The sequence below is a fragment of the Rattus norvegicus genome, chromosome 10 (assembly GCF_036323735.1).
Source record: "Rattus norvegicus strain BN/NHsdMcwi chromosome 10, GRCr8, whole genome shotgun sequence".
NCBI lineage: Eukaryota > Metazoa > Chordata > Mammalia > Rodentia > Muridae > Rattus > Rattus norvegicus.
The window spans coordinates 62,466,811-62,491,591 of NC_086028.1; the positions used below are offsets into that span (position 1 = coordinate 62,466,811).

Sequence of the window (24,781 nt, forward strand, 5' to 3'; positions counted from 1 at the left end):
AATTTAAAATAAAATCTTTTTTAAAAGAAAAATGTTTACATTTAACATTTACTTAACCTAACTTTCATTTTTAACAGATTTTTTTTTAGAACTATCACTAAATAATTTTAGTGATTAGATAATGGACAATGATTGAACTACTAAAGAGCTTGATTTAATTATAAAAATAGTGAATATACCAGCCATGGTGGCACATATCTACAGTCCCAGCACCCAGGAGGCTAAAGCAGAAGGATTATGAATCCAAGGCTAACTGGGCTACATACGTAGCAAGATTCAGTGTCTAAAACCAAGGGCTAGAGGTATAGCTCAGTGGTCAAGCCCTTGCCCAGAGCATGCGAAACCTTCGGTTTGATCCCCAGCACAACACACACACACACACACACACACACACATACACACAGACACAAGTAAACAAGTACTTTTTGATTAAGGGAAGGAGACTGCATTTGAGGAGGCCAAGGGGACATGAAGCCTGGACTTAGGCTGAGATGACTCATCAGGACAGTGAGCACCTGAATAAACATGGTGAAACTAGTCCCTGCATTTCCCACGACAGAGTAAGTTGCTCATATAAGATAGTGCGTGCACACTTATTTATCACTCAAGAAAGCAGTCAGTGTTTAGGGGACATGCGCCACTGGGGGCCCATGAATAAAAACACATCCCTAAGTAAATGCATCCGAACATGCTCCCACAAGGCAGACAGTGCGTGCACACACATACACACACACACACACACACACACACACACACACACATACACACACATACACACCTTCAGGCCTCCACACCTCCACACCTCTGCACCTCCGGCTTCAAAGGACAGAACAAACCTGTACCATGGGCCATCTCTTGCCAGAAGCAAGCCTGTCATTAGGAAAATGAGTTCTCTGGAGTCTGGCTTACCAATCAATGTTTTATTTAATGGCTATGCTGGGTTGCTTTTGTTTGTTTTTGGGACAGGGTTTCTCTGCATAGCCCTCTCTGACCTGGAACTCCCTCTGGAGATCAGGCTGCCCTCAAACTCACAGAGATCTGCCTGCCTCTGCCTCCCAAGTGCTAGGATTAAAGGCATGTGTCACCACATCTCAGCTTGGTTGTACATTTCTAAAGGGACAGCACACTGGGAAGAACCGAGGTTGGGAACTTACAGATAATAGTGACCTATTGTTGCATTGGTAAATGTTACCCACCTGTTCTAAGGCTTTAATTTTCTCTTGCTTTGTTTCAGAAAAGTTCTTCTGAAAAAAGGAGACGAGGCTCTGGCTGACACTTAAGGAGGTGTCTTCACCAACAAATGTCTCCAGGAGCTGTACGAACTGCAGCAGATCCAGGGAGACTCCATCGAAAGCACTCCTCCCTTTGATTCCCTTGTAAGTCTGAAAACTCCTAATAGTTGCATGTAAGTCTGTGAAGCAGGAAGATACACCAGGCAGTAAAGTAATTGCTTCTCTCAAATCTTAGGGGAAAAGTAAGTACTCGTTATGGGAGATACCCATCACTTTTTTTGGGTGACCAAACACAAGGTTTTGCATATTCTAAACAAGAGCACAACCACAGAGCTAAAACCTGGCTCTGACATCCACTGGTTTTGCCTCTCGGGAATCCATGTTCTCTCTATGACGACAGCAACTATAGTTTTCGCCGAGGGAACAATTCTCTTCCAATGCCAGTTTAGAGGGGGAGCAAAATGGCACTGAGCCTTCCCACCCTTGCTCCTTAGATGGATGATGTAAGATTTGGCCAAGAATTCGTATATAACAACAATGCAACCTACTCTAGGCCAGTGAGAGCTAGCCAGCCTCAGCCCTGTTTTGAGAACCACCAGGGTAGTTTTTGGTTTGTATTCTGATTGCTGAATTAGTAGCATGTAACACGTACATGGATGCTCTCTCTTGTGGTCATTTTTTGAGACAATGTGAAGGGAACTGCCCCAAATCAAGAGGATGTGGCTGAGAGAGCATGCTCTCTGTTGGAGCTGCTGTGTATAAAGCAGTAATATCCAGACTAAGCAGTTAAATGCTTTAGTAAATGCTACACATCAACTCCTCTTCCTAAGGTCATTGGCTAATGTATTTGTCCTGAAGCTCATGCCATCTGTCTGATTTTTCCTGATTCATTCATAGATTCAATCACTTGTGCTCCTGTGCCTCCTATGAGGGATCTGATGAACTCAGAAACCATCATTTCTCATGAGATTTTAAAAATGTTGTCAAAACCAATTGACAGAGATGAAGAACATGATCTTGCCAGTCATAGGAACTTGACAAACATTACACGTGTTCACTAAAATATTTCAAGGACAGAAAGCATTATTTTGGCTTTTGGAAAATGACTCAGTGGGTAAAGTGCTTGCTGAGCAACCTTGAGGGGCTGGGTTTAGACTCCTAGCAGCCATGTAAAAACTGGGTAAAGTGCTTAAATCCCAGTGCTCTGGGATGTAGACAGGCAGCTCCTGGGGTAACGCTGAAATGGTGAGCTCCAGACTCTGGGAAAGGGCCCATCTACAAATGATAAGGTATCTATAGCAGAAGATATACCACCAACCTCTTGTTTCCACTATAATGCATGGGTGTAAGCAGCCACATGCACACACATGCATAAATCACAGGAACAAACACTGATTAATCAATTAGATTGAAAACCAAGTTTACTATTTCATTCAGGCTTAAATGAGAAAAGATTGCAGAGAGAAAATAATCTTGCTTTAAACTATGATTAATTGCACTTCTTTTTTTTTTAATTTAAGGATTTTATTTATATGAATACACTGTAGCTGTCTTCAGACACACCCAAAGAGGGCATCAGATCCCGTTACAGATGGTTGTGAGCCAACATGTGGTTGCTGGGAATTGAACTCAGGACCTCTGGAAGAGCAGTCAGTGCTCTTAACCACTGAGCCATCTCTCCAGCCCCTTATTGAGTTCTAATACCTAATATCTGTGTCCTTCCATATGTTTGGCTCATGCCTAAAGCCATGTTAGGGCAACGCAGTGGTTAAAGTAGAGCACTGCCAGAAGTGTAAATCTGAAATGCTCTGAGAGCATTCGACAATGGTAGTCCACCACCAGGAGTACATGTCACCACCACACTACCACTAAAAGGACAGTGTAAGTAAGGATTTCGGTGTATTTTAGTTTAACACGATCTTCAGGAAGTGCAGTGGTAAACAGAAGTCGTGTATTAGACTGTCACCAGCCTTTCCTAGCCTGTTTATTAACCTGTACCTGTAAATCTGGAGTCGTCGCAGATTAATTTGGCCTGTTCCTCATCTTCAGATTTGATGTACTTCATCTTCCAGTCGCTCATCAAAAATTCTCCTGTGAAAGACACATGATACAACACAGCCCATTTCACTTTGCTTCACTTTAACCAGGCCTTCCCTCAGTAAAGGAAGGTCAAGTGGAGTTACCTAACCATTTCTTCCCTTCGATGTGTTGGGGCTTTGGTTCACAGGCTTTGTCTTTCTGAGAATCCTTTTTTGAAGTTCCTAAGGGAAACACAAGAAAATGAGAGGGCTGGTGCTATGACATGGTGGGTGAAGTGCTTGCTGTCAAACCCAATGATCTGAATTTAATCCAAAGGATTTCCATGCTAGATGGCAAAAAACTGATTCCTGAAAGTTTTCCTTTGACCTCCACACATGCACTGTGGTACAAAGACACACGCGTGCCTTTAATCCCAATATTCAGGAGGCAGAGGCAGGTGATCTCTGAGTTCAAGAACAGCCTGGGGGGTTGGAGATTTAGCTCAGTGGTAAAGCGCTTGCCTAGCAAGCACAAGGCCCTGGGTTCGGTCCTCAGCTCCGGAAAAAAGAAAAAAAAAAAAAAAAAAAAAAAAAGAACAGTCTGGTCTACAGAACAAGTTCCAGGACAGCCAGGGCTACACAGAGAAACCTTGCCTCAAAAAACAAGACAAAAATAAACAAACAAATAAATAAAAGCAAAACAAATAAAAGCAAATAAAAACAAACACCCCCCCCCCCAGTTAAAACATTGCTAGATTTCTTATTAATGGACTTTTGATACAAATGAAACTCTAGGAAAAATTAATAATAAGCATTCTGGTTTTCATTTAATTGAGGGTTCAATGTCTAGACTTGAGTATTGAACAGCAAAACAGGCCTTTGGTTTCTATGACAAGATAGCCAGCAGAGATCCTAACTTAAATGAGTACTTTACAAAAGGCTTTTTAACATCCACACCAGAAAACAGAAAATTTTATAAAATTATTTCAAAACTCTATAAAACAGATGATTTTATAGAACTAAATAACTAACTGAAAGGCGGGCTTTTTGGGGGCTACCTGGTGGACGTTCCTTTTTGCTGGATGTGGGAACTTCCTCACGCTGCTGTTCGGAATCCATGGGGACTTGTTTTTCATGCGTGAGCAGCGAAGGCTTTTTTTCTTGAGATTTCACTATATTGGATTCTAAGGTTTTACTTTCTTCTAAGGTGCCACCTTCTTCTAATTGTGGAGCCGAGTCTGCATCCTGTTCTTGAATGGTGTCTATTTGTGGTCCATGTTCTGACTCACCGAGGGGCTCCTCTTTTATGGACTCTTGATATGGTCCATTTTCCGAAACTGACATTTTGCGTCCTCCTGACCCTTTGCGCTGCCCTCCGGATGCTCTGCGCTGTCCTTGATCTATCACTGATCCCCTGCGCGACTCTGCTTCTAAAGAAGTACTAGAGTCACCTACAAATGACTTTCTGCGTTGCCCAGGTTCTGAAATTGACCCTCTCTGTGATCCTTCCTCTGTGACTGATCCTCTGGGCGGTTCTTGTTCTGGCACTGAATCTCTGTTTGGGTCTTGCTCTGTTTGTGGCTCTTGTTCTGCGGTTGAAATTCTGCGGGATCCTTGCTCTGCCACGGTCTCTCTCTGCTGCGTTTCGTTCACTCCAGAGCTTCTGCGGGATCCTTGCTCTGCCACCGACCCTCTCTGCTGTGTTTGGTTCACTCCAGAGCTTCTGCGGGATCCTTGCTGTGCCACCGACCCTCTCTGCTGTGTTTGGTTCACTACAGAGCCTCTGCGGGATCCTTGCTCTGCCACTGACCCTCTGCTTAGTCTTTGTCTTGAAGTAGATGGTTTTCGAAGTCCTATGCCCTGTCCTTGTTCTTTAAGTGACGCCCTGTGGGTTTTCTGTTTGGCGGTTTCTTGTGTGGCAGTTCCTGGCTCCGTTGCTAACTCTGGTGAAAGCTCTTGGTCCGTACTGATCTCTTCCTGCGGTTGTGAGAGATTTTTATCTTTGTCTTCTGTGAGTTTGCCTGAAAGTTTTTCAGCAGCTAACATATTCATCTTTAAGAGCAGTTCATCAAAGTTTTCATAAATGTGCTTTTTAATATCCATGTCTCCCCAGAACTCAGTCAACTCTATCTCCTCAAATTCGACAAATGGCCCTAATGCAGACAACAAAGGATTTATCTTAATAATTGATCTTACAGCACAGAATCAGAATTATAGAACTGGTATAAGAAGGGCATTGAGGGCAGTGATTATTACATAAGCTTTAAAAATAAACATCAGAGCTGGATGTAGTGACATATGCCCTCAACCCCAGCACCCAGGAGGTAGTACGAGGCAGATCTCTGTGAGTTTGAATCAAGACTGGACAACATAGCAAGTTCCATATGTAAAGAGATCTTGTCTTAAGCAACGACAAAACAAACAGAATATCAGGTCCTTTTGCTGCAACTAGATACATAGGGGAACATAAAATACATAAGAATTCTCACTACCCTAAACTCATTATCCACTTTTTCTGGAAGGTGTGTTTTACAAAACAAACTTATCTCTTCTTTTGTTATTTGGACTGTTGCTTGGATTGCTAAAAACAAATGAAATTCATCCCTTACCGTTGTGGCCCCTTTCCTCACCATAAGCACAGTATAGATATGGGGATTGGAACTGTCTTTTCATCTCAAATATACTTTAAAACATCTACAATACAGGCTGGAGAGTTGTGCTTGCTGCACAACACGGATGACCTCAGTTTGATCCGTAGAGCCCACGTAGAGGTAGAAGAGGAAAATCAGTTCCACAGAGCTGCCCTCTGACTTCCACATGTTCTGTGTGGCATGCATGCACCTCCCCTCCCCCACACCACACTCACACTCAAACAAGAATACATGTAAAATTCTCCATTTTACAAAGGCTAGCCTTATCGATGGCTATCGTTCACTCGGTTCGCTTTCCATCCCTTCCTTTTCCTTCAATTTTTTTATTCCTAACGCATTCTTCCAGGACTTAGGAGGTCGCATGCTTCAGAATTTTATGCAAAAGTTAAGTGTGCAGTTTGGGGTTAGACTGTGTGCTTAGTATAAGTCCAGTTTCTAGTATAGAAGAAGGAGAGGGAGGGAGGGAGAGACAAGGGGAGGTGGACGGAAGAAGGAAGGACTTTAAGGAAAGACTGGATAGTGGTCACTAAGACTCCACTGTTTAAAAGCAACAAAATATGTTGGGTATGACCACCCTGGCCCAGGATGCTGGCATTCAGGTGAGGCAGGGAGAGTGAGAGCTCTCAGAACGAACACCACGAGACTCTGTCTGAAAAAGCAATCCCGCTCAGATAAAATTCACAAAATGCTGGCACCCATGCCTGTCCTCATTCTTCTCAGAATATTTAGTAAGAAGCTTTAACCCCGTGGCCCCTACGGCTTTCAGTACGGCACCCACAGGTTCTTAAGTCTCCACGCAATGCGTCTATATACAGAAATAGGACAAACCAGCCATTAAAAGACATCCTCTTTAAGAAATAAAAACAGGGCTGGAGGATGCCACGGGTAAAGGAACTGCTAGGGCAGAGGGAGGACCCACGTGGTGGAAGGAGAGAACTTGCAGGCTGTCTTCTAACGCCCACGGGACTGTCACGGCACTCTCTCATCCATAATAAATAAGGAAACGTGGAAAAGGAAAAACCAGCAACTCTGCAGTCATATTTATTGACAGACATATGAAAGAATATTTCAACGGGTAGATCTAGATGTGTATTCCACCGTAAAAGCATGCAAATAAAGCTGCTTCGGCAAAGGACTTACCTTCTGTAGAAACCTTAGAATTCTAAAATGCAATTATAAACGGAAGAGCCATTCTTAACTTAGTTGTTGAAGCACTCAGATTACCACCTTCCTTCACTGAAACAAATTTAAACGCTGTTCCAGTTGAGTTCTGATAGGACACGGGTTTGACAACTGCACTCTGGTGAACATCCATCTGGTTGTGAGGAAGACCGCAGTTTGTGGGAATAGGAACAAATAGATAAGCTATGGCTACCATGACACCGGGAGATGCTTGGGATCCCTCGGGGGTAAAATGATTCCACTGCGCTCTGTCACTGCACTACAACACCAAGTTTCAGCCTCAGTACATTCCTCCCTCTGAGCGACACTCACATTGCCTTGGGTTTCGGAGTAAACTCCTAGTGGTGGAAGAGGTTTTATCAAAGAACGCTTCCAGCAAGGCCAGTGTCCTCTGCCGATCCAAGGCCATCACCTACACAGAAAGTTTGCAATCAGTAGCTGTGGCACATTTAAAATCTTCATGATGCTAGATCGTGACTTCCCGAATAGTCTATCATTGTGACCACCACCACCTCTCTCATCGTTATGAAAATAAAAGCCTCAGCATCAAAATCAAGAAGCTGCCCCTTGCCTGTAGGCTTATACTTAATTCTCTCATTTTGTTACCTGTCACGATGCCTCGGGCTTCGTGGATATTTAAAAATTAGTCACTGGGACTGACATGACTTGTTTGCTCAATGCACAGAGCACTCAGTTCTTATGTAATATGACCTGCACATGTCACATACAGTTAACTGCTCCTGACTTGTCCTTTCATATGTTATTCTGAGAACATTTTAATTACGGAGAAACATAAACGAGAAATGGCAAAGCTACCACCGCCTGTGAGCTTAGGAGCTGGAAATAACAGTTGTTGAAAGTACATACAGGGGTTGGGAGATGGCTCAGTTGGTGAAAAGTATTTGCCTGACAAGCACAAGGACCTACGTTCAGTTTGCAGAACCCACATAAAAAAGCTGGGTGTGGTGGTGAGTCCTTGTAATCCCTGCACTGGGAAGGTAGAGACAGGTGGGCCCCTGGGGTGCTCTGGCCATCCAGTCTAGTAGACTTGGGAAATTCCAGGCCAATGGGAGATTCTATTTCAAATATTAAGAAAAGAACAACACCCAAGGCTATCCTTTGACCTCTACATGTGCATGCATGCACATGCATGTGCGTGTATACATGAGCATGCACGTACACATAAAAAGCATGCACAAAACTGTATTAGACTGATAAAATATATGTATCATTGTTTAAGTTGCCTTTTGAAATTGTGGTTTCAGAAGGGAGTTGAGGCAAGATCTTGCTATGTAGCCCAGTATGGCCTGAGACTTGGTAAGTAGCCCAGGCTAGCCTGGAACTCGATATTCTCTTGCTTTGGCTTTCCAAGTTCTGGGACTACAGGTGTATGCTATCATGTCCACCTTCCAAAATGCTTGGGTTTACTCAACGCTGGGGTCTAATTTGTGCGGATAAAGAAATATTTTTTATTCACTTTAGGAGCTGGAGAAATGGCCAAGCAGTTAAAATCCCTTGCTGCTTTTGCAGAGGACTGAGGTTCAGTTCCCTGCACCCATGTGGCAGTTTATGACCATCTACAGCTCCAATTCCTGGGGATCCCACTTCCTCTTCTTGTATCTGTAGGCACAAGACATGCATGCGGTGCTTTTACATAACAGACAAAAACTAAGTCAATCTTAAAAGAAAAAGTTTACTTTATTCATTTTAACTGCTACATAGTATAACATAAAAATGTTGTAATTTCTTAGAATTCTTTTATTAGTAGAAATTAGGTTGTTTCTAGTATTTTGAGAAAAACTGCTTCAGTGAATAATCTTATGCACACATCCTGCGTGCATCTAGATACGTTTTTCTAAAGTAAACAAATGGAATATGTTTTGCTTGTAAACTGGGTCTTTCCTCATTCTCTTTGGAACTACGGAATTAATAATGACCTAATAGCAACCGAGCAGTAAAGGAAACTCTTCCTAGTTCTGGGATGCAAACAGACGGAAATAACCACAGCTCCCACCAGCCTGTCCTCTGGCATTTGACTTCCTTAGGGGTTTCCGCTTAGCCTAGTCCCTGAAGATGAAGGCCTGCGGTCTTTTCATCAGCTCACTCCTCATCTTCCTGTCCAACTCTGAACGGCAGCCTGACTAAAACAGCAGTCACAGAGCTTCTCTGGAAACTTTGAGCTGGTTCTGTATCTCATTTCCATAGACTCCTTTAGAATTTGATCAGTTTCCCAGCTCTGGATTCTCAGGCCTTTTTGAAATTCTTTACTTCTTTAACCCCTTGTAGTTTCTCCTGTAACATACATGTGTTCATATGTGCATGCAAGCGTCCGTGCATGTGTGTTCACGTGCCTGTGTACATGTGTTTACTCTGTGTTGTGTAATGTGTGGCATGAGAATTAACCTTAACTGTTAGGATAGGAATAAATAACCTTGTGTTTGCCCCAGCCAGGGCTGTCAAGGAAAGCAGAAACATCTGTTAAATTGCTGTTGCTGAAACTTTCATGCCTTGTGAATTTATTGTTATTCAATAAATTCTGACAGTATGGAAAGACAAAAAGAAAGAAAAGAACAGGCATGAGAGACACAGTCTCAGATCAACTTCTCAACTTCTGGTTGTCAGGAATTCACAAATACAGGGCAAAGAAAGTGGTGGAAGAGATAGGAGAGGACTTTGCCTGTCAGAATTTTCTGAGCAAAGGCCGCAGTTTTCCTGGGAGCCAGACACCCCTTCTCTTCTCCTTTTGTGGCTCTTTCTGGTCCTGTCCTAGTGACTGTCAACTGCCATAGTACTGGGGTTCTACATAGCACGAAGATGTCATGGTGGTGAAGCTGTAGGCTGTTTGGTGGTCCATCTTAGAGCCAACCAACTTCCATGGTATGTCTTCTAGTCTTCCATTTTTTTTTTTATTCTTTTTTTCGGAGCTGGGGACCGAACCCAGGGCCTTGTGCTTGCTAGGCTAGTACTCTACTACCGAGCTAAATCCACAACCCCTAGTCTTCCATTTTTAAGAAGAACTGGTGTCTTCATACGAGTTCTTGCATTTTCATTTGCTAATCTGCTTTTTTCTGATTTGTCTTTTCTGTTTTTTTCTTTTTAGTTCTTGCATTTTTTTTTATCTAACTAGACAATATCTTTTGATTGGACTGCTTAGACCTATAAACGTGTCCCTTTTATTTGCATATATTAATTATACAAAAAGAGAGCCTTTGCCATGACATTTTAATACATTAATAAGATATATTTTTTTATCTTATTTGCTTCCTATTATCCTCTCTTGGCCTTCCTCCCACCTCCCACTAGTCTTTTTCTAATTTCCAAACAGCCCCCCTCCCCGCCATGCTTTTGTTAGAAAGTGTAGTTGATGTGGTTACTATGGTTACTTTAAATCTGTCATCTTTCCACTTGTCTTCTCATTTGTCTCATTTGTTCTTTTCCTACCTTCTTTTTTATTTTTATTTTTTTATGGTTTTCCAGATTGTTGTATAACTACACCATTTCCTCCCCTTCTTTTCCTCCCTCCAACTCTTTCCACAAACCTCCCGCTCTTTCAAATTCATGGTCTCCTTTTCTCTAACTGTATCTGCATGTGCATATCACATGTATGCGCATCTCGAGTGCTGTGCCTCTTTTTGTAATGGCTCTAGGGTTTATAGTATGCGTCTCTGATTTGTTAACAGTCTACCTTGAAATACTATTACAACTTCGTGGCTTTGGCAAGACTGCTTGCCTGGTCTTCTACCCACCATTTTTGCTACGGTTGCCATGCATTTTACTTCTGTTTTGGTTTGGTTTGGATTTGGTTTTTTGCAGACAGGGTTTCTCTGGTTTTGGAACTTGCCCTGTAGAGCAGGCTGGCCTCTATCTCACAGAGACCCACCCGCCCCTGCCTCCCAGGCACTGGGATCAAAGGCAGGCACCACTGCTCCTCATCCTCTCCCCTCCCTCCCTCTGTGTCAGACTGGACAGCTCTACTGCTAATCTTCACGCTACTTCTTTTTTTTATTTTTCTCTTTTCTCTATTTTTTAAAGATAGAACCGTATGGACTCTAGGCTGGCCTTGCCCTTCTGTGCACATGAAAATGAGGCTGAACTCCTGATCCTTCTGCTTCTACCTCCCGGATACTGGGGTTACAAGCTTGTGCCAGCAGCCTTGGTTTTATGTGCTGCTGAGGACAGACTAGTCATGTTAAGCCTGCACTTTATTAACTGAGCCATATCCCAAGCCAAGCCTCTTCCAGTTTTCGTATACACTGTCTAATTTATTGTAATCTCATGTAAGAAAAAATAATTTCATGTATCTTTAATTTTATAAATATTTCAATCTTTATAAATTCTCTTTGGAACATGGTTGACCAAAACACAAACCTAGTAGAAGGCACGGTGGATTTTAGCGTCTGTCTACCAGTTGGAAGATCTCTATTCCCAAGTCAGCAGAGCAGGGGCTGGGATATATAGTTTTTTTCTCTCACTATGCTCTACTTGATATTATATGCTATGTTTCTAATGTGAATAACTTCAATTAAATAGGGATCTTAGAAAAGACCCCTTTAAAGGTGTTTTATATATATATATATGTACATATATATATATATATCAATCAAAGATCAAGAATTCAGAGTCTCATTGTAACTTGTTAATAGCATACTCTTCTTAATAGGAAGTTGGAATAGCTGCTTCTGCCTAGGAACCAAGTTTTAGATCTCAACAATCGTAATCTTCACTTCCATTCTCTTCCTAAAGGCTTCCTTTCTTTGTTGCTGCTGCTGCTGTCTGCTTGTTTTGAGACATAGTCTCTCTATGTACCCCCGGCTGTCCTCGAACTTACCATGTAGACCAGGCTGGCCTCAAACTCACATAGATCCATGGTCTATACCTCCTGAGTGCTGGAATTAAAGGCATACACCACCATGCCTAGTTTAGCTTTTTTATGTTCAACAGAGTGGTTTTCTCAAGCTTTTTTCTTCCAAAGAGAGATGGGGTGCTTGGCTGGTAGTGCTATCATTTCCATTCCCAGAGATCTGTGGTTCCTCGTTGTCTTCTAAGTTTCCGAAAAGAGTTTCTCCCCAGAGCATCCCTCCCTCCCTCTGCCTTGTCTAAACTTCTTTCCAGAGCAGGTCCAGACTATTTGGTCAGATGCTATGGATCAGCTGGCTTCTTTTCTTAGCCATGGATCAGCTGGCTTCTTTCCTTAGCCAGGGCTCTCATCTTGCTTCTCTGCGTAGTACTCTATGCTGGTTCATCCCCAGATGCTTGTCTGTGCGATTGAGGACCCTGCTTTCTGGAGCTCTCAACTTTGTTTTTATTCCAGGGTGTTTGCTGTTTCCTCCCACGTACTCCCAGTGATTTCCCAGACAGAATCATATAGCTCTTCTGGGATGTCCGGAAAAATGCACTGGACAACGTCGGGCAGGGTTCTGCAGTCAGGGAATTTGAGGATTAGATTTCCAATCTTACAGTTCAGCAGATTTAGGTTTTCTGACAGTGACCTGAAATGAGAATCTGGGTCTTTCTAGAAGCCTGCCTGTGATCACTGCTTTTCATTCAACCGCCACAGCCAATATATTATCATTTTGAAAGCATTTCCTGTCCAGATAAGCATTCCCTCAATATGTCTCCGTATCCACCGCAAATAGTGCTACAAGAAGCTTCTTACTGCATAGAGTTTTATTCGATAAGGCTGTTATTTATTTATTTATTTTTTGGTTCTTTTTTTCAGAGCTGGGGACTGAACCCAGGGCCTTGCGCTTCCTAGGCAAGCGCTCTACCACTAAGCTAAATCCCCAACCCCCAAGGCTGTTATTTTTATAGGTTAAAAAATTCTGGAATGGCTCAATCATTTGATGTGTGTGTGTGTGTGTGTGTGTGTGTGTGTGTGTGTGTGTGTGATGTTTATTTATTTAAATAGATATATCTAGATTGTTTTACAAAGACACAACAGCTACTAACTCTCACTAGGAACGTTTGTGTTCTTTGTCCATTTTTCGTTGGGGGTTATATGGTGTCCTGCCATTAGGAAGGGGCACAGCCTGTTGGTGCCAGTCGTGATGCTTGCTGGCTATGGTATGAGGACATCACACCGCTTACTCACTTGGCAGCTTTGTTGTGGGTTTTACTTTCCATGTCTTTGGTTCCTGACACAACCCTGGATGTCTTTCTAGAGCTATTACCAGAACATCTCTGCATAGTGACCCCTTCACAATGCATATTTAGGAATGTTGATCATTGGCTGTCGGGGTGAAAGGAAAGGGCTGGAAAGCCCACCTTCTGCAGTCTTTAAATGCCCCCATCTTGCCGCCTACTTGGACTTTCCAAATATTTACAGTGTAACCTTTAGCTTCCACCTCTGCTTAGAGCCAAGGAATGGTCTTAAAGGCCCAGACCACCTCTAAGCTTCCACCAGCTGGCTCCAGTTTCCTTCTAAGACAAACTGCTTTGATGCTGGTTTTGACACTATTATTTATTCTTCCTTGCTCTATGATTCTCTAGTTTTTCTCAAGAACCCAGTATTTTTATCTTAAAACCCAGGCTTTTTTTCTTTTCTTTTCTTTTTTTTTTAAAAAAACTTGGACATTTTTTATTTACATTTCAAATGTCATTCCCTTTCCTGGTTTCCCAGCCGTAAATCCCTTATCTTATCCCCCTCCCCTTCTGTTGTTCCCCGTCCCCAACCACACCCCCTTCCAACTCCCCCTGACATTCCCCTGCACTGGGGGGTTCAGCCTTGGCAGGACCAAGGGCTTCTCTTCCCATTGGTGCCCAACAAGGCCATCCTCTGCTACATATGCAGCTGGAGCCATGGGTCTGTCCATGTGTAGTTTTGGGGTAGTGGTTTAGTCCCTGAGAACTCTGGTTGGTTGGTATTGTTGTTCTTATGGGGTTGCAAGCCCCTTCAGCTCCTTCAGTCCTTTCTCTAACTCCTACAACAGGGATCCCATTCTCAGTTCAAGGGTTTGCTGCTAGCAATTGCCTCTGTATTTGACATGCCCTGGCAGAACCTCTCAGGAGACAGCTATGGAAGGCTCCTGTCAGCATGCATTTCTTGGCTTCATCAATATTATCTAGTTTGGTGGCTGTATATAAATGGGCTGTATACCCAGGTGGGGCAGGCTCTGAATGGCCATTCCTTCAGTCTTTGCTCCAAACTTTGCCTTTATATCCCCTTCTATGAATATTTTTGTTCCCCCTTTTAAGAAGGAGTGAAGCATACGCACTTTGGTCATCCTTCTTTATGAGCTTCCTGTGGTCTGTGGATTGTATCTTGGGTAACTCGAGCTTTGGGGATAATATTCACTTATCAGTGAGTGTATACCATGTGTGTTTTTCTGTGATTGGGTTACCTCACTCAGGATAATATTTTCTAGTTCAATCCATTTGCCTATGAATTTCATTAAGTCATTGTTTTTGATAGCTGAGTAGTACTCCATTGTGTAGGTGTACCACATTTTCTGTATCCATTCCTCTGTTGAAGGGCATTTGGGTTCTTTCCAGCTTCTGGCTGATATAAATAAGGCTACTATGAACCTAATGGTGCAGATGTCTTTGTTATATATTGGAGCATCATTTGGAAATATGCCCAGGAGAGGTATAGCTGGGTCCTCAGGTAGTACAGTGTCCAATTTTCTGAAGGATCTCCAGACTGATTTCCAGAGTGGTTGTACCAGTTTGCAATCCCACCAACAATGGAGGAGTGTTCCTCTTTCTCTATATCCTCGCCAGCATTGGTTGTCAACTGAGTTTTTGATCTTAGCCATTCTGACTGGTGTGAGGTGGAATCTCAGGGTTGTTTTGATTTGCATTTCCCTGATGACTAAGGATGTTGAGTATTTTTTTAGGGACTTCTCAGCCATTTGATATTCCTCAGCTGAGAATCCTTTGTTTAGTTCTGTACCCCATTTTTAATAGGGTTATTTGGCTCTCTGGAGTCTAACCTCTTGAGTTCTTTGTATATTTTGGATACTAGCCCTCTATCAGTTGTAGGATTGGTAAAGATCTTTTCCTAATCTGTTGGTTGCCATTTTGTTCTAATGACAGTGTTCTCTTTGCCTTACAGAAGCTTTACAGTTTTATGAAGTCCCATTTGTCGATTCTTGATCTTAGAACATAAGCCTTTGGTGTTTTGTTCAGGAAATTTTCCCCAGTGCCCATGTGATCAAGACTCTTCCCCACTTTCTCTTCTATTAGTTTCAATGTATTGGGTTTTATGTGGAGGTCCTTGATCCGCTTGGACTTAAGCTTTGTACAGGGTGATGAGAATGGTTTGGTTTGCATTCTTCTACATGCTGACCTCCAGTTGAACCAGCACCATTTGTTGAAAATGCTATCTTTTTTTCATTGGATGGTTTTAGGTCCTTTGGTTGGGAGACTTTTAATAATTGCTTCTATTTCCACCACTGTCTACCACTGTCCATTACTGCCCACAACTGTTGTCCACCACTGTCCACCACTGTCCACCAATGTCCACTGTCCACCACTGTTGTCCACCACTCTCCACCATTGTCCACCACTGTCCTCCACTACTGTCCACCACTGTCCACTACTGTCCACTACTGCCCGCCATGGTCCACTACTATCCATCATTGTTGTCCACTACTGTCCACTACTATCCACTACTGTCCACCAGTGTCCACTACTGTCCACCACTGTCCACTACTGTTCACTACTGTCCACCATGGTCCACTACTATCCACCATTGTTGTCCACTACTGTCCACTACTATCCACTACTGTCCACCATTGTTGTCCACTACTGTCCACCACTGTCCACTACTGTTGTCCACCACTGTACACTACTGTCCACCACTGTCCAGCACTGTCCACCACTGTCCACCACTGTCTACTACTGTCCACTACTGTCCACTACTGTTGTCCACCACTGTCCACTACTGTCCACCACTGTTTTCCACCTTAGTCCACCACAGTAGTGGAATTATGGGATTGTTTAGATGGTTTATCTGATCCTGATTTAACTTTGGTACCTGGTATTTGTCTTGAAAATTGTCCATTTCATCCAGATTTTTCATTTTTGTTGAATATAGGCTTTTGTAGTAGGATCTGATGATTTTTTGAATGTCCTCAGTGTGATAGTTTGCATATGCTTAGCCCAGGGTGTGGCACTATTAGAAGGTGTGACCTTGTTGGAGGAAGTGTGTCACCTTGGGGGTGGGCTTGGAGACCCTCCTCCTAGCTGCCTGGGGATGCTCAGTCTGGCTTCCTTCGGGTGAAGATGTAGAACTCAGTTCCTCCTGCACCATGCCTGCCTGGATGCTGCCATGTTCCCGCCTTGATGATACTGGACTGTACCTCTGAACCTGTAAGCCAGCCCCAATTAAATGTTGCCCTTTATAAAACTTACATCGGTCATGGTGTCTATGCACAGCAATAAAACCCTAACTAAGACACTTAGTTGTTATGTCTCCCTGATTTTTGATTTTGTTAATTTGGATACTCTCTCTGTTGCTTCTGGTTAGTCTGGCTAAGAAACCCAGGCTTTCTTAAACGTTTGTTTCAGCTACTGCTGAAAAAAAATATTCACTCAGAATTTCAGTGGACTTTTGTATTCTAGATTCTACCTTCCTTCCAAGATCACCACATGACTATTTAATGATGGGGGGAAAAAACAAGCAAACTTCTACTCATTCATTCAAATATTATCCCATCATGTTGACTGTGGCACCAGAGTTGCTGTTAAATTAATAGGCCAACATACAGTAGTTGCCTTCTAGGCATTTTACCTGGAAATAAAAATCATGATGCAGAATCACCAGCAAGTTCTGTCAAAGAGGCACAGCTCAGAAAAAGACAAATAGGCATTGTGGATTTCAAAGACTTTACTCCTGGTTTAAGTTAAATTAGCCGGGATTTGAGAAACCAGATTGCAATGTGCCAATTCATTTTTGAGGTTCCTTTTTTTCTCAGCTGCTTATGGTGATCCATACCTGCAGCCTCAGCACACAGGAGGTGGGGCTGGGAGGATCACAAGTTCAAATTCTGCCATGCATGGCTGTATAGCAAATGCCAGGATATATGTGTGTGTGTGTGTGTGTGTGTGTGTGTGTGTGTGTGTGTGTGTAGATGATAGATAGATAGATAGATAGATAGATAGATAGATAGATAGATAGATTTTTAAATTTTGGTCATGCCTGGTATCATATATGTTCTTTAAAGGGTCTATAAAACTGAATATGTTGGCACATGCCTTTAATCCTACATTTAAGGAGGCAGGTGGGTTTCTGAGTTCAAGGTCAGCCTGGTCTACATAGTGAGTTCCAGGACATCCAGGGATATACAAGAAACCAGTCTTGAAAAACAAAAACAAACAAACAAATAAACACTATAGCAAGCAAACAGCAAACTATGGCCAGCAAAATGTCTCAATACTTTAAGGCACTTGTGACCAAGGCTACCAACCTGAGCTTAGTCCCTGGGACCCACGTGGTAGAAGGGGAGAGAGATGACTTCTGTACGTTCCCCTCTGACCTCCACATATTCACCAAGGAGTGTGCATGGGTACTTACACACATCCATCACAGACACATAAATTATTACATGTGCCCTAAGAAAAGTGATTGGCTCCTTTATTAGGAATACATCACAAAAGACACTCACTGCATCACATAGCATCTCTTTCATGACTACTCTCAGGAGAAATACTTGGTTATATTTCAAACCCCAATCTGTAGCTATCTCTGACTCTCCCTCTTATTTCTCTTTTTGTCTGCAGGCACACATGCATACCTGTGGAGGCCAGAGGACAAGCTAGTCTTTTGCAACTGGCCTGGAACTCTCTGAGTAGACTCGCTCCCTGACCAGAGCACCCCAGGATCCACCTGTGCAACTTGCCCAACTCCTCTAGTACTGCACACATGCAAGCACATGCACACATGCAAGCACGTGCCACCATGCTTGGCTTTTTCACGACAGAGTAGCCCTTTGTGTAGCCCTGGTTGTCCTGGAACATGCTCTGTAGCCCAGGCTGGCCCTGCACTCAGAGATCTGCCTGCCTTGGCCTCCTGAGTGCTGGGATTAAAGGTGTGCCACCGCACATCTCTGAGTTCTGTCCGCTGCTTTTGTTCACTTTAATTATCAAATTGCATCCTGTTCATACAATAGTTTCTCAAGGTGTTAGTGGTTTACATGAGGCAGCCTTTGGTGTCTGGACACCTTGAAGCTGAAAAAGTTGTACATATTAACATTTTAAAATGAGAAGTAGAAGGCTGGAGAGATGGCTCAGGGGTTAAGAGCATGTATTAGTGACATTTCTACTGCTGTGCTAAAACACCAGGATGAAGCGACTTGGTTTATTTCGGCTTATGCTCTAGAGAGTTAGAGTCCATGATGCTGTGGACAGCATGGTTGCAGGTGGTAGGTGAGACACCTGGCATGAGGTAGTTTACGCTGAGAGTTCACGAAGCTGAGAGTTGACACCTCAGCCACCCATGACTCTGAGAGATCAAACAGGGACAAGGTGAGGCTTTTTCATCTCAAAGCTTGCCCAATACATACTTCCTGCAGCAAGGCTGCACCTCCTAAACCTCCCCAAACAGCACCACCAGCTGGAATCAACTATCGAAATGCCCAGATTTGAATGTCTCTTTCAAACTGCCACAGAACACTTGCTACTCTTGTAGAGGACTTGGGTTCAGTTCCTAGCACCCATATGGGGGCTCACAACTTCCTGTAACTCCAATTGGAGAAATTCCAGTGCCCTCTTCTGGCCTACACCAGCACTGCACACATGAAAGTGGGCATGTGCACATGCGGGCCAAAAGACACATACACATAAGATGAAATAAAGCTTTAAAATGAATGAACTCAATAAAAAGGCACTTGTGTTCTTACACCACAGCTGGCTCTTGGTGTGAGAAGGTGCTCGGAACTGTCCTTGGCATTTTGTTTTTAATCTGTAAGATATAAGGTCAATGCCAACAGTATATATCTAAGGTTTGGTAAGAGAACAAAATAACAGAGACAGGCTCCAGTTACTCTTTTCTTGATGTGAAGGCTGTGGGGGAGGATGTCTAGAGGAGCTGTAGATCAGGGGATACACAGAGAGGCTGGACCTGCTAACACTACAGCAGGCATCCACTTAGCTTTGAGTCACCGCTGCTTTTTATAACATGACATTCTGTTACAACTCTTAGTGTAGAAGAGGGGGATGGTGACCAGTGGACAGGAGAATGTTTGGAGATGTCTAGTATTGCATTAAAAAGTCACTTACAGAGCATGGGGTACAAATAAACAAACAGAAGTCTTATTAAACGTATTTCAGTTAAATCTATATCTACTGTGGCAGGCCCATTTGATATCCTGGCTCACAACTCTCTTCCAAACCTCATTCTTAGATATACTTTTGAACATGATGTTCTGTTTTTAAGATCTAGCATAAGAGGCCGGTTAAGTTCACCGGTTGCTCAACCATGAGAACCAAAGTTCAGATCCCAGCACACAGGTAGAGTGACAGATGCCCACCACTCCAGCGCCAAGCACTAAGCCCTCTCTGGCCTCTGGTGGCACTGGCACACACAAGACATAGACCTACAACAAGTCAAAAATGCTGAAAAGCAACGTCACTCAAGGTGTGCACAGGGTGGGCCCGTTCCATAATAAGAAAGGTGCAAAGTTTTCTAGAAAACTTTCTCGCTATTTGAGAAAGTGGCTGGTGAATCAGAGTTTAAAAGTGTAGCTTGTACTCTTCTGTATTTCTTTTCCTCCTTAGCAATCATTTTCACTATCAAATAGTAGATAGTGGTCAGTAGGTCACTCATCAAACTCAATATATTAGAAATTTAAAATGTCACCACAAGCACCAAATCAAAGCTGGTCCCTCACACCAAACTGTGAGAAGCAGAGGGAGTTCATGGTGTCTCTCCTACCTTCCCACTGTCGCAGTATAGGAAGAGTTCAGCAAACATCTGCCTCCGCATGTCAGTCGTTATGATCTCCCGGAACTCTTCTGCACAGTGGCACAGGTGCTTAAGGAATTCCTCAAACACTTCGCTTTTCAAGTCCATAATGTATGAAGAAATGTACTGCAGAGGAAGGCAGGGTAAATGATGACTTAGAACCAGCCTCTTTATTTTGACCTCCCCAATGGTTTTCAGTCCACACGTGTATGAGTGATATCATCTATAAGATGTTTCCACATCATTCGCTCATCAAAGTGCTTTCACGTGAGTGCCACACAGTGGGCTCGCCTTAGTTCCTTCCCTACTGCCTGAAGAGACACCATGGAATTAGACTGAAAGAGAGCGCAGAGAGAAACAATCTGGATGTTCTGGTCTGTCCCTGAGGCCCTTGGATCATGCACATTTCACATTCAGTTCCACCAAGTTGATTTCTAGTCCTTGTAATTATTACATAATTAACATGGTCATGAAGAAAGTCCCATTTTTGCAATTTGCTACTGAAGGCTAGTAATTTGTTTTAATAGAACATGTTGTTTTGCATGTTCATGGGCACGTTTAAGTTTCTTTCTTTCCAATTTATTTTTATCTTACGAGTGTAAATATTTTGCCTTCATGTGTGTCTATGTACCACATGGATGCTGGATGCCTGATGCCCTTGGGGGTCAGAAGAGGGCATCAGATCCCCTAGAACTGGAGTTACAGATGGTTGCGAATCATCTTTAAAATCATCCAGGCACATTTAGAGTGTAGTATGTAAAAGATATGTTTGGAGCTGGAGAGATGGCTCAGCGGTCACCTGCATTCACTGCTTAGTCATGAGGACTGGAGTTCAAACCCTAGCAGCCACATCAGACGGCTCATAAATGCCAGCATCTCCAGTTCCAAGGACTCTGATACCCTCTTCTGACATCTGAGGGAACCCACACACGCGTGTGTATGTAGTCACACAGACGGAGACACCAGCACGGATACACATTAACTTTTAAAAAAGATATATTAGTAGAATATTTATGTGAATATATTATAAACTATTATTCAACTTGCAAAAAAGGTTGCTCATGTGTTTGGAGGCAAAGTCTTATCTCCAGCCTGACCTCAGACTCCAATGAGGACAAGAGTGGTCTTAAACTTCTGAACCTCTTTCCTTCTCTTCCTGACTGCTGGGATTACAGTTGCTATGTCCTGCCATGCCTGGATTATGCTATGCTGGGGCATGGTAGGCAGCCATTCTACCAACTGAGATACAACCTTAGTCATCAGTTACTATTCCTGGTGGGTCAAAGAGCACAGTGAAGTTCTTATTTAATGCCCAGAGAGGTAGAGCAGCATAAAGGGTTAAATTTTTATCTAGGTTCTGAGCTTAGTTTCCCTGCTATTTTACTTGCGAAATGGGTGTCAAGGTAGTGGCTATCTCAGAGAGACATGGTGAGGTCCCAGGAATGTACACACAGTATGCACAGAGTCTGGGTATTCCGTGTCATAACTTTATAGTCACTTTTCTTGTTTACTCTTCAGATGGTTAAGAAATCGGTGAATAGCATTTTCCTTATAGAATAAGGCAGTCCTTCAATTGACAAAAAATATATACTTAAGAGAGCCGAATGAGATCAGTGATTTTCAGTGTGGTCCATACACCAACAGCATTGCCTGAGAATGTGTTGGGAGTACAGTTTGGAGCTCTGCCCCTGACTCACTGCATCAGAAACCCTGGGGGTTGAGATCCATCTGTGTTTTAACAAGCTCTAGAGGGGATATTGCTAAAGTTTGAGAGCCACTGAGCTGGATGATGTGAGGAAATTGGTCCTAATTAGTTCAGTATCCTAAGATTTTATCCTTTAGCACTAACGACTTTTTGCTTCATTAGTAGGCATTTTTCTAAATTACTCATATTGTAAAATTATTACATAATTCAAATTTTATATTATGGATCAATCCTTTATATTGAAAAAATATTGGTTCATGATAGAAATATCACTCTATATTTTATTTAGCTTTTGGGAATTAATGATAAAGCCATGTGAATTTTTTTTGCTGTGGGGTTTCTACTGAATCAAGAATTAAACCTTTCTCTGAAATTTCAACACTCTGGATTTATGACCTATGGGTTTTCTGAGTGAGCATATTCTAATTGTGATATGTGTCAGTTATATAATGTAAAGATTAACAGTCATCCACTTAACTACAAATTCGACTCTAAATAGAACAATTACAGAGAATTGATCGTGCCTTTAAGAACAGAAGAAAAGCAAAATTACATGAGAGCATTTGTGTTTTTATATTCTTGCAAAGAATGAATCAAAATAAATCTTCACACTATTTAAGACTTAATGATCTCCATGGTATTTATTTATTTACTTCATTTTTTTTTTTTGTCAAGGTTTCTGTGTATCCCTGGCTGTCTTGAAACTCACTCTATAGACCAGGCTCACCTCCAACTCAGAGATCTGCCTGCCTCTGCCTTCTGAGTGCTGGGATTAAAGGCAATGCCACCACTGGCAATGGCCTTCACTTTAACAGCTTCAAGGCCGTTTAACATTTGAATTGCCTTTAGTCAAGCCACCTCTCTGAGCCAGGTATACCAAACAAAAAACAAAACAAACCGCTGAGCTTTTCTATTCTGATTTGATGTTGAAAACAAGGCAAATATCACATTGGCAGCTGCTGTGAAGAGTTGGGTGGTTGAGTGTGTGTGTGTTCAATTGCAGAGACAACGGAGGGCTCATGGAGTAATTGGTGCAAGCACTGTGGGAAGAAAGCCATGTTTAGAAACTGTCTCACTAAGACATTAACTTCCAATTGTATTTGTAAGCCTTGGTAGTTTATAAAGGAGAATCTTCTTGTACAGAATGTGCTGCTGGTAATCTAGCACTGAAGAAAGTGGTGTGTTTGTATAGACTTTGGTCAGAACTAGCTTTCCAGTTTTGGAGAGAGCATTTAAACAAGAACAATTATTGAGGGTTGGGGATATAGCTCAGCGGCAGAAAATTCGTTCAACTCGTACAAGGACGTGGGTTTGATCCCAAATGCCAGGCATGAAAAGGCAGTCATTGCTAGTTACACATTTAGCTGTGCGGTAAGACCCTTCTGATTTATCAAAAGTCTATCTAGCAAGTGAATTCATCAAAGGCCTCATTTATTACCCAGTAATAATCAAACCATACCACTAAAACATACAATGTTGCCCCATATTAGGGAAATATAAGAGGTAATGTCATCGACTGGGTTGTATTCCCCCCAAATTCTTGTTGAAGACCAAATCCTTAGTATCTCAGAATATAACTATATTTGGAGATAGGGTTTTTTTTAATTAAAATGGGATCTTTAGATATAATCCCTAATCAAGCAGGACTACTGTCCTTATATGAAGAAGAAATTTGGACACTCCCAGTTAGAAGGAAAAGACACAGGGGAAAATAGTCATCTACAGACTAAGGAGATGGGTCATCCCAGGGATAACTAGTCATCTATAAACCATGGAGGTCAATCATCAGCATGAACCAACCTTGTGACAGTTGTCTCGGATTTTCAGTATACGAAATTATAGGAAATAAACCTTGTGTTATTTAATCTACTGAATCTGTGGTACTTTGTCACAGTAATGATAGCAGAGTACTACAGGTGACTGTATGTATTTCTTACAGAAAAAGAGTATGTTGATGTAGAAGCTTGCCCACCTATTCCTTCTCATTTCTCTGGCATGGAATTCTCTCACCTTGCTCTAAGGTTTCCTCGTGTATTTTCACAGCATACTGTTACTGGTAACCAAAGATACACAGTCTCCTTTCTTCTGTTTTATCATACAATAACTCAGGGGACACAAGTAAAAGAAGAGAGACTAGAAAGCTTTTGGGATGTAAAATAATACTTAGGAAGGACTTAGGAGAACATATCTAAGGAGAGGTATAGTCTTTGGGTGCAGTTTGTGAAGCTTTCTCTTTAAACTTAAGTGCCACCTCAATTTGAAGGCCTCAGACTTATATGATTGATATTAAGCAGCCCTAAGAAAGGGATCATCCCAGAGTAAAATCCCACTAAGAAGAGAACAAGACTCAAAGAAGAGAATACAAGTAGAGGCAAGACCCTTCTTATTCCTGGCCATGGGATGGACAGTTTCTCAAGGTGAAGAATTGAAAATATCAGAATCCTCTTGCACAGTATTGATGTATATAACTATCCTTACGATCATTATTTAATTCAAGAATGAGTCTCAGGTTATTTGAAGCCCAAACTTACTGAAGACCCATCCTTTACTTTATACAGTCTTACGATAACCAGGAACACATTAGGTTGTTTTCATTTGGATCAGGGTAAGCAGTTAAGTGTGTGACATCTCCTTAGTGATCAAACGGGCAAAGATGCCAGGTAACGATGCAAGTGTAGGAGGACCCGCCAACTGCTTCACTTCTCCTGGGACCCCACTCATTTTAACATTGAGAACCTCATGCCTCGGGTTGGGGATTTAGCTCAGTGGTAGAGCGCTTGCCTAGCAAGCACAAGGCCCTGGGTTCGGTCCCCAGCTCCGGAAAAAAAAAAAAAGAAAAGAAAAGAAAAGAGAACCTCATGCCTCATCAGACTCCTAATCTCGGGTCAACCAGGATGACGTGAGTGTTTGAGTTTGAAACATCCTTCCCTGGTCCCATCCAACATATGCACACAGCCATGTAATTGCACACACGGAGACATAAACAACCACTTACTTGTACATATAAATATTCTTACTTTGTTACAACAGAACATTCTCATAATGCATTTCTGTGCTGCACCTAACAGCTGAGGAACAAGAAGAAAATA

The 24,781-nt window shown here is 42.4% G+C and overlaps 1 protein-coding gene across 4 annotated transcripts in view; it reads right to left on the reverse strand.

Annotated features, from left to right (window-relative positions):
- Positions 1-24,781, reverse strand: part of Efcab5 (EF-hand calcium binding domain 5) — a 116,343-nt gene that overhangs the window by 42,263 nt on the left and 49,299 nt on the right. For all 4 annotated transcript variants that reach the window (NM_001417684.1, XM_063269522.1, XM_063269521.1 and 1 more), the window contains 6 exons: positions 19,958-20,113; positions 7,396-7,495; positions 4,309-5,403; positions 3,416-3,493; positions 3,231-3,323; positions 1,197-1,411 (listed from right to left, as the gene is read on the reverse strand). In NM_001417684.1, the coding sequence (NP_001404613.1) occupies positions 1,197-1,411; positions 3,231-3,323; positions 3,416-3,493; positions 4,309-5,403; positions 7,396-7,495; positions 19,958-20,113 (1,737 nt within the window). The remainder of the gene's footprint in view (positions 1-1,196; positions 1,412-3,230; positions 3,324-3,415; positions 3,494-4,308; positions 5,404-7,395; positions 7,496-19,957; positions 20,114-24,781) is intronic.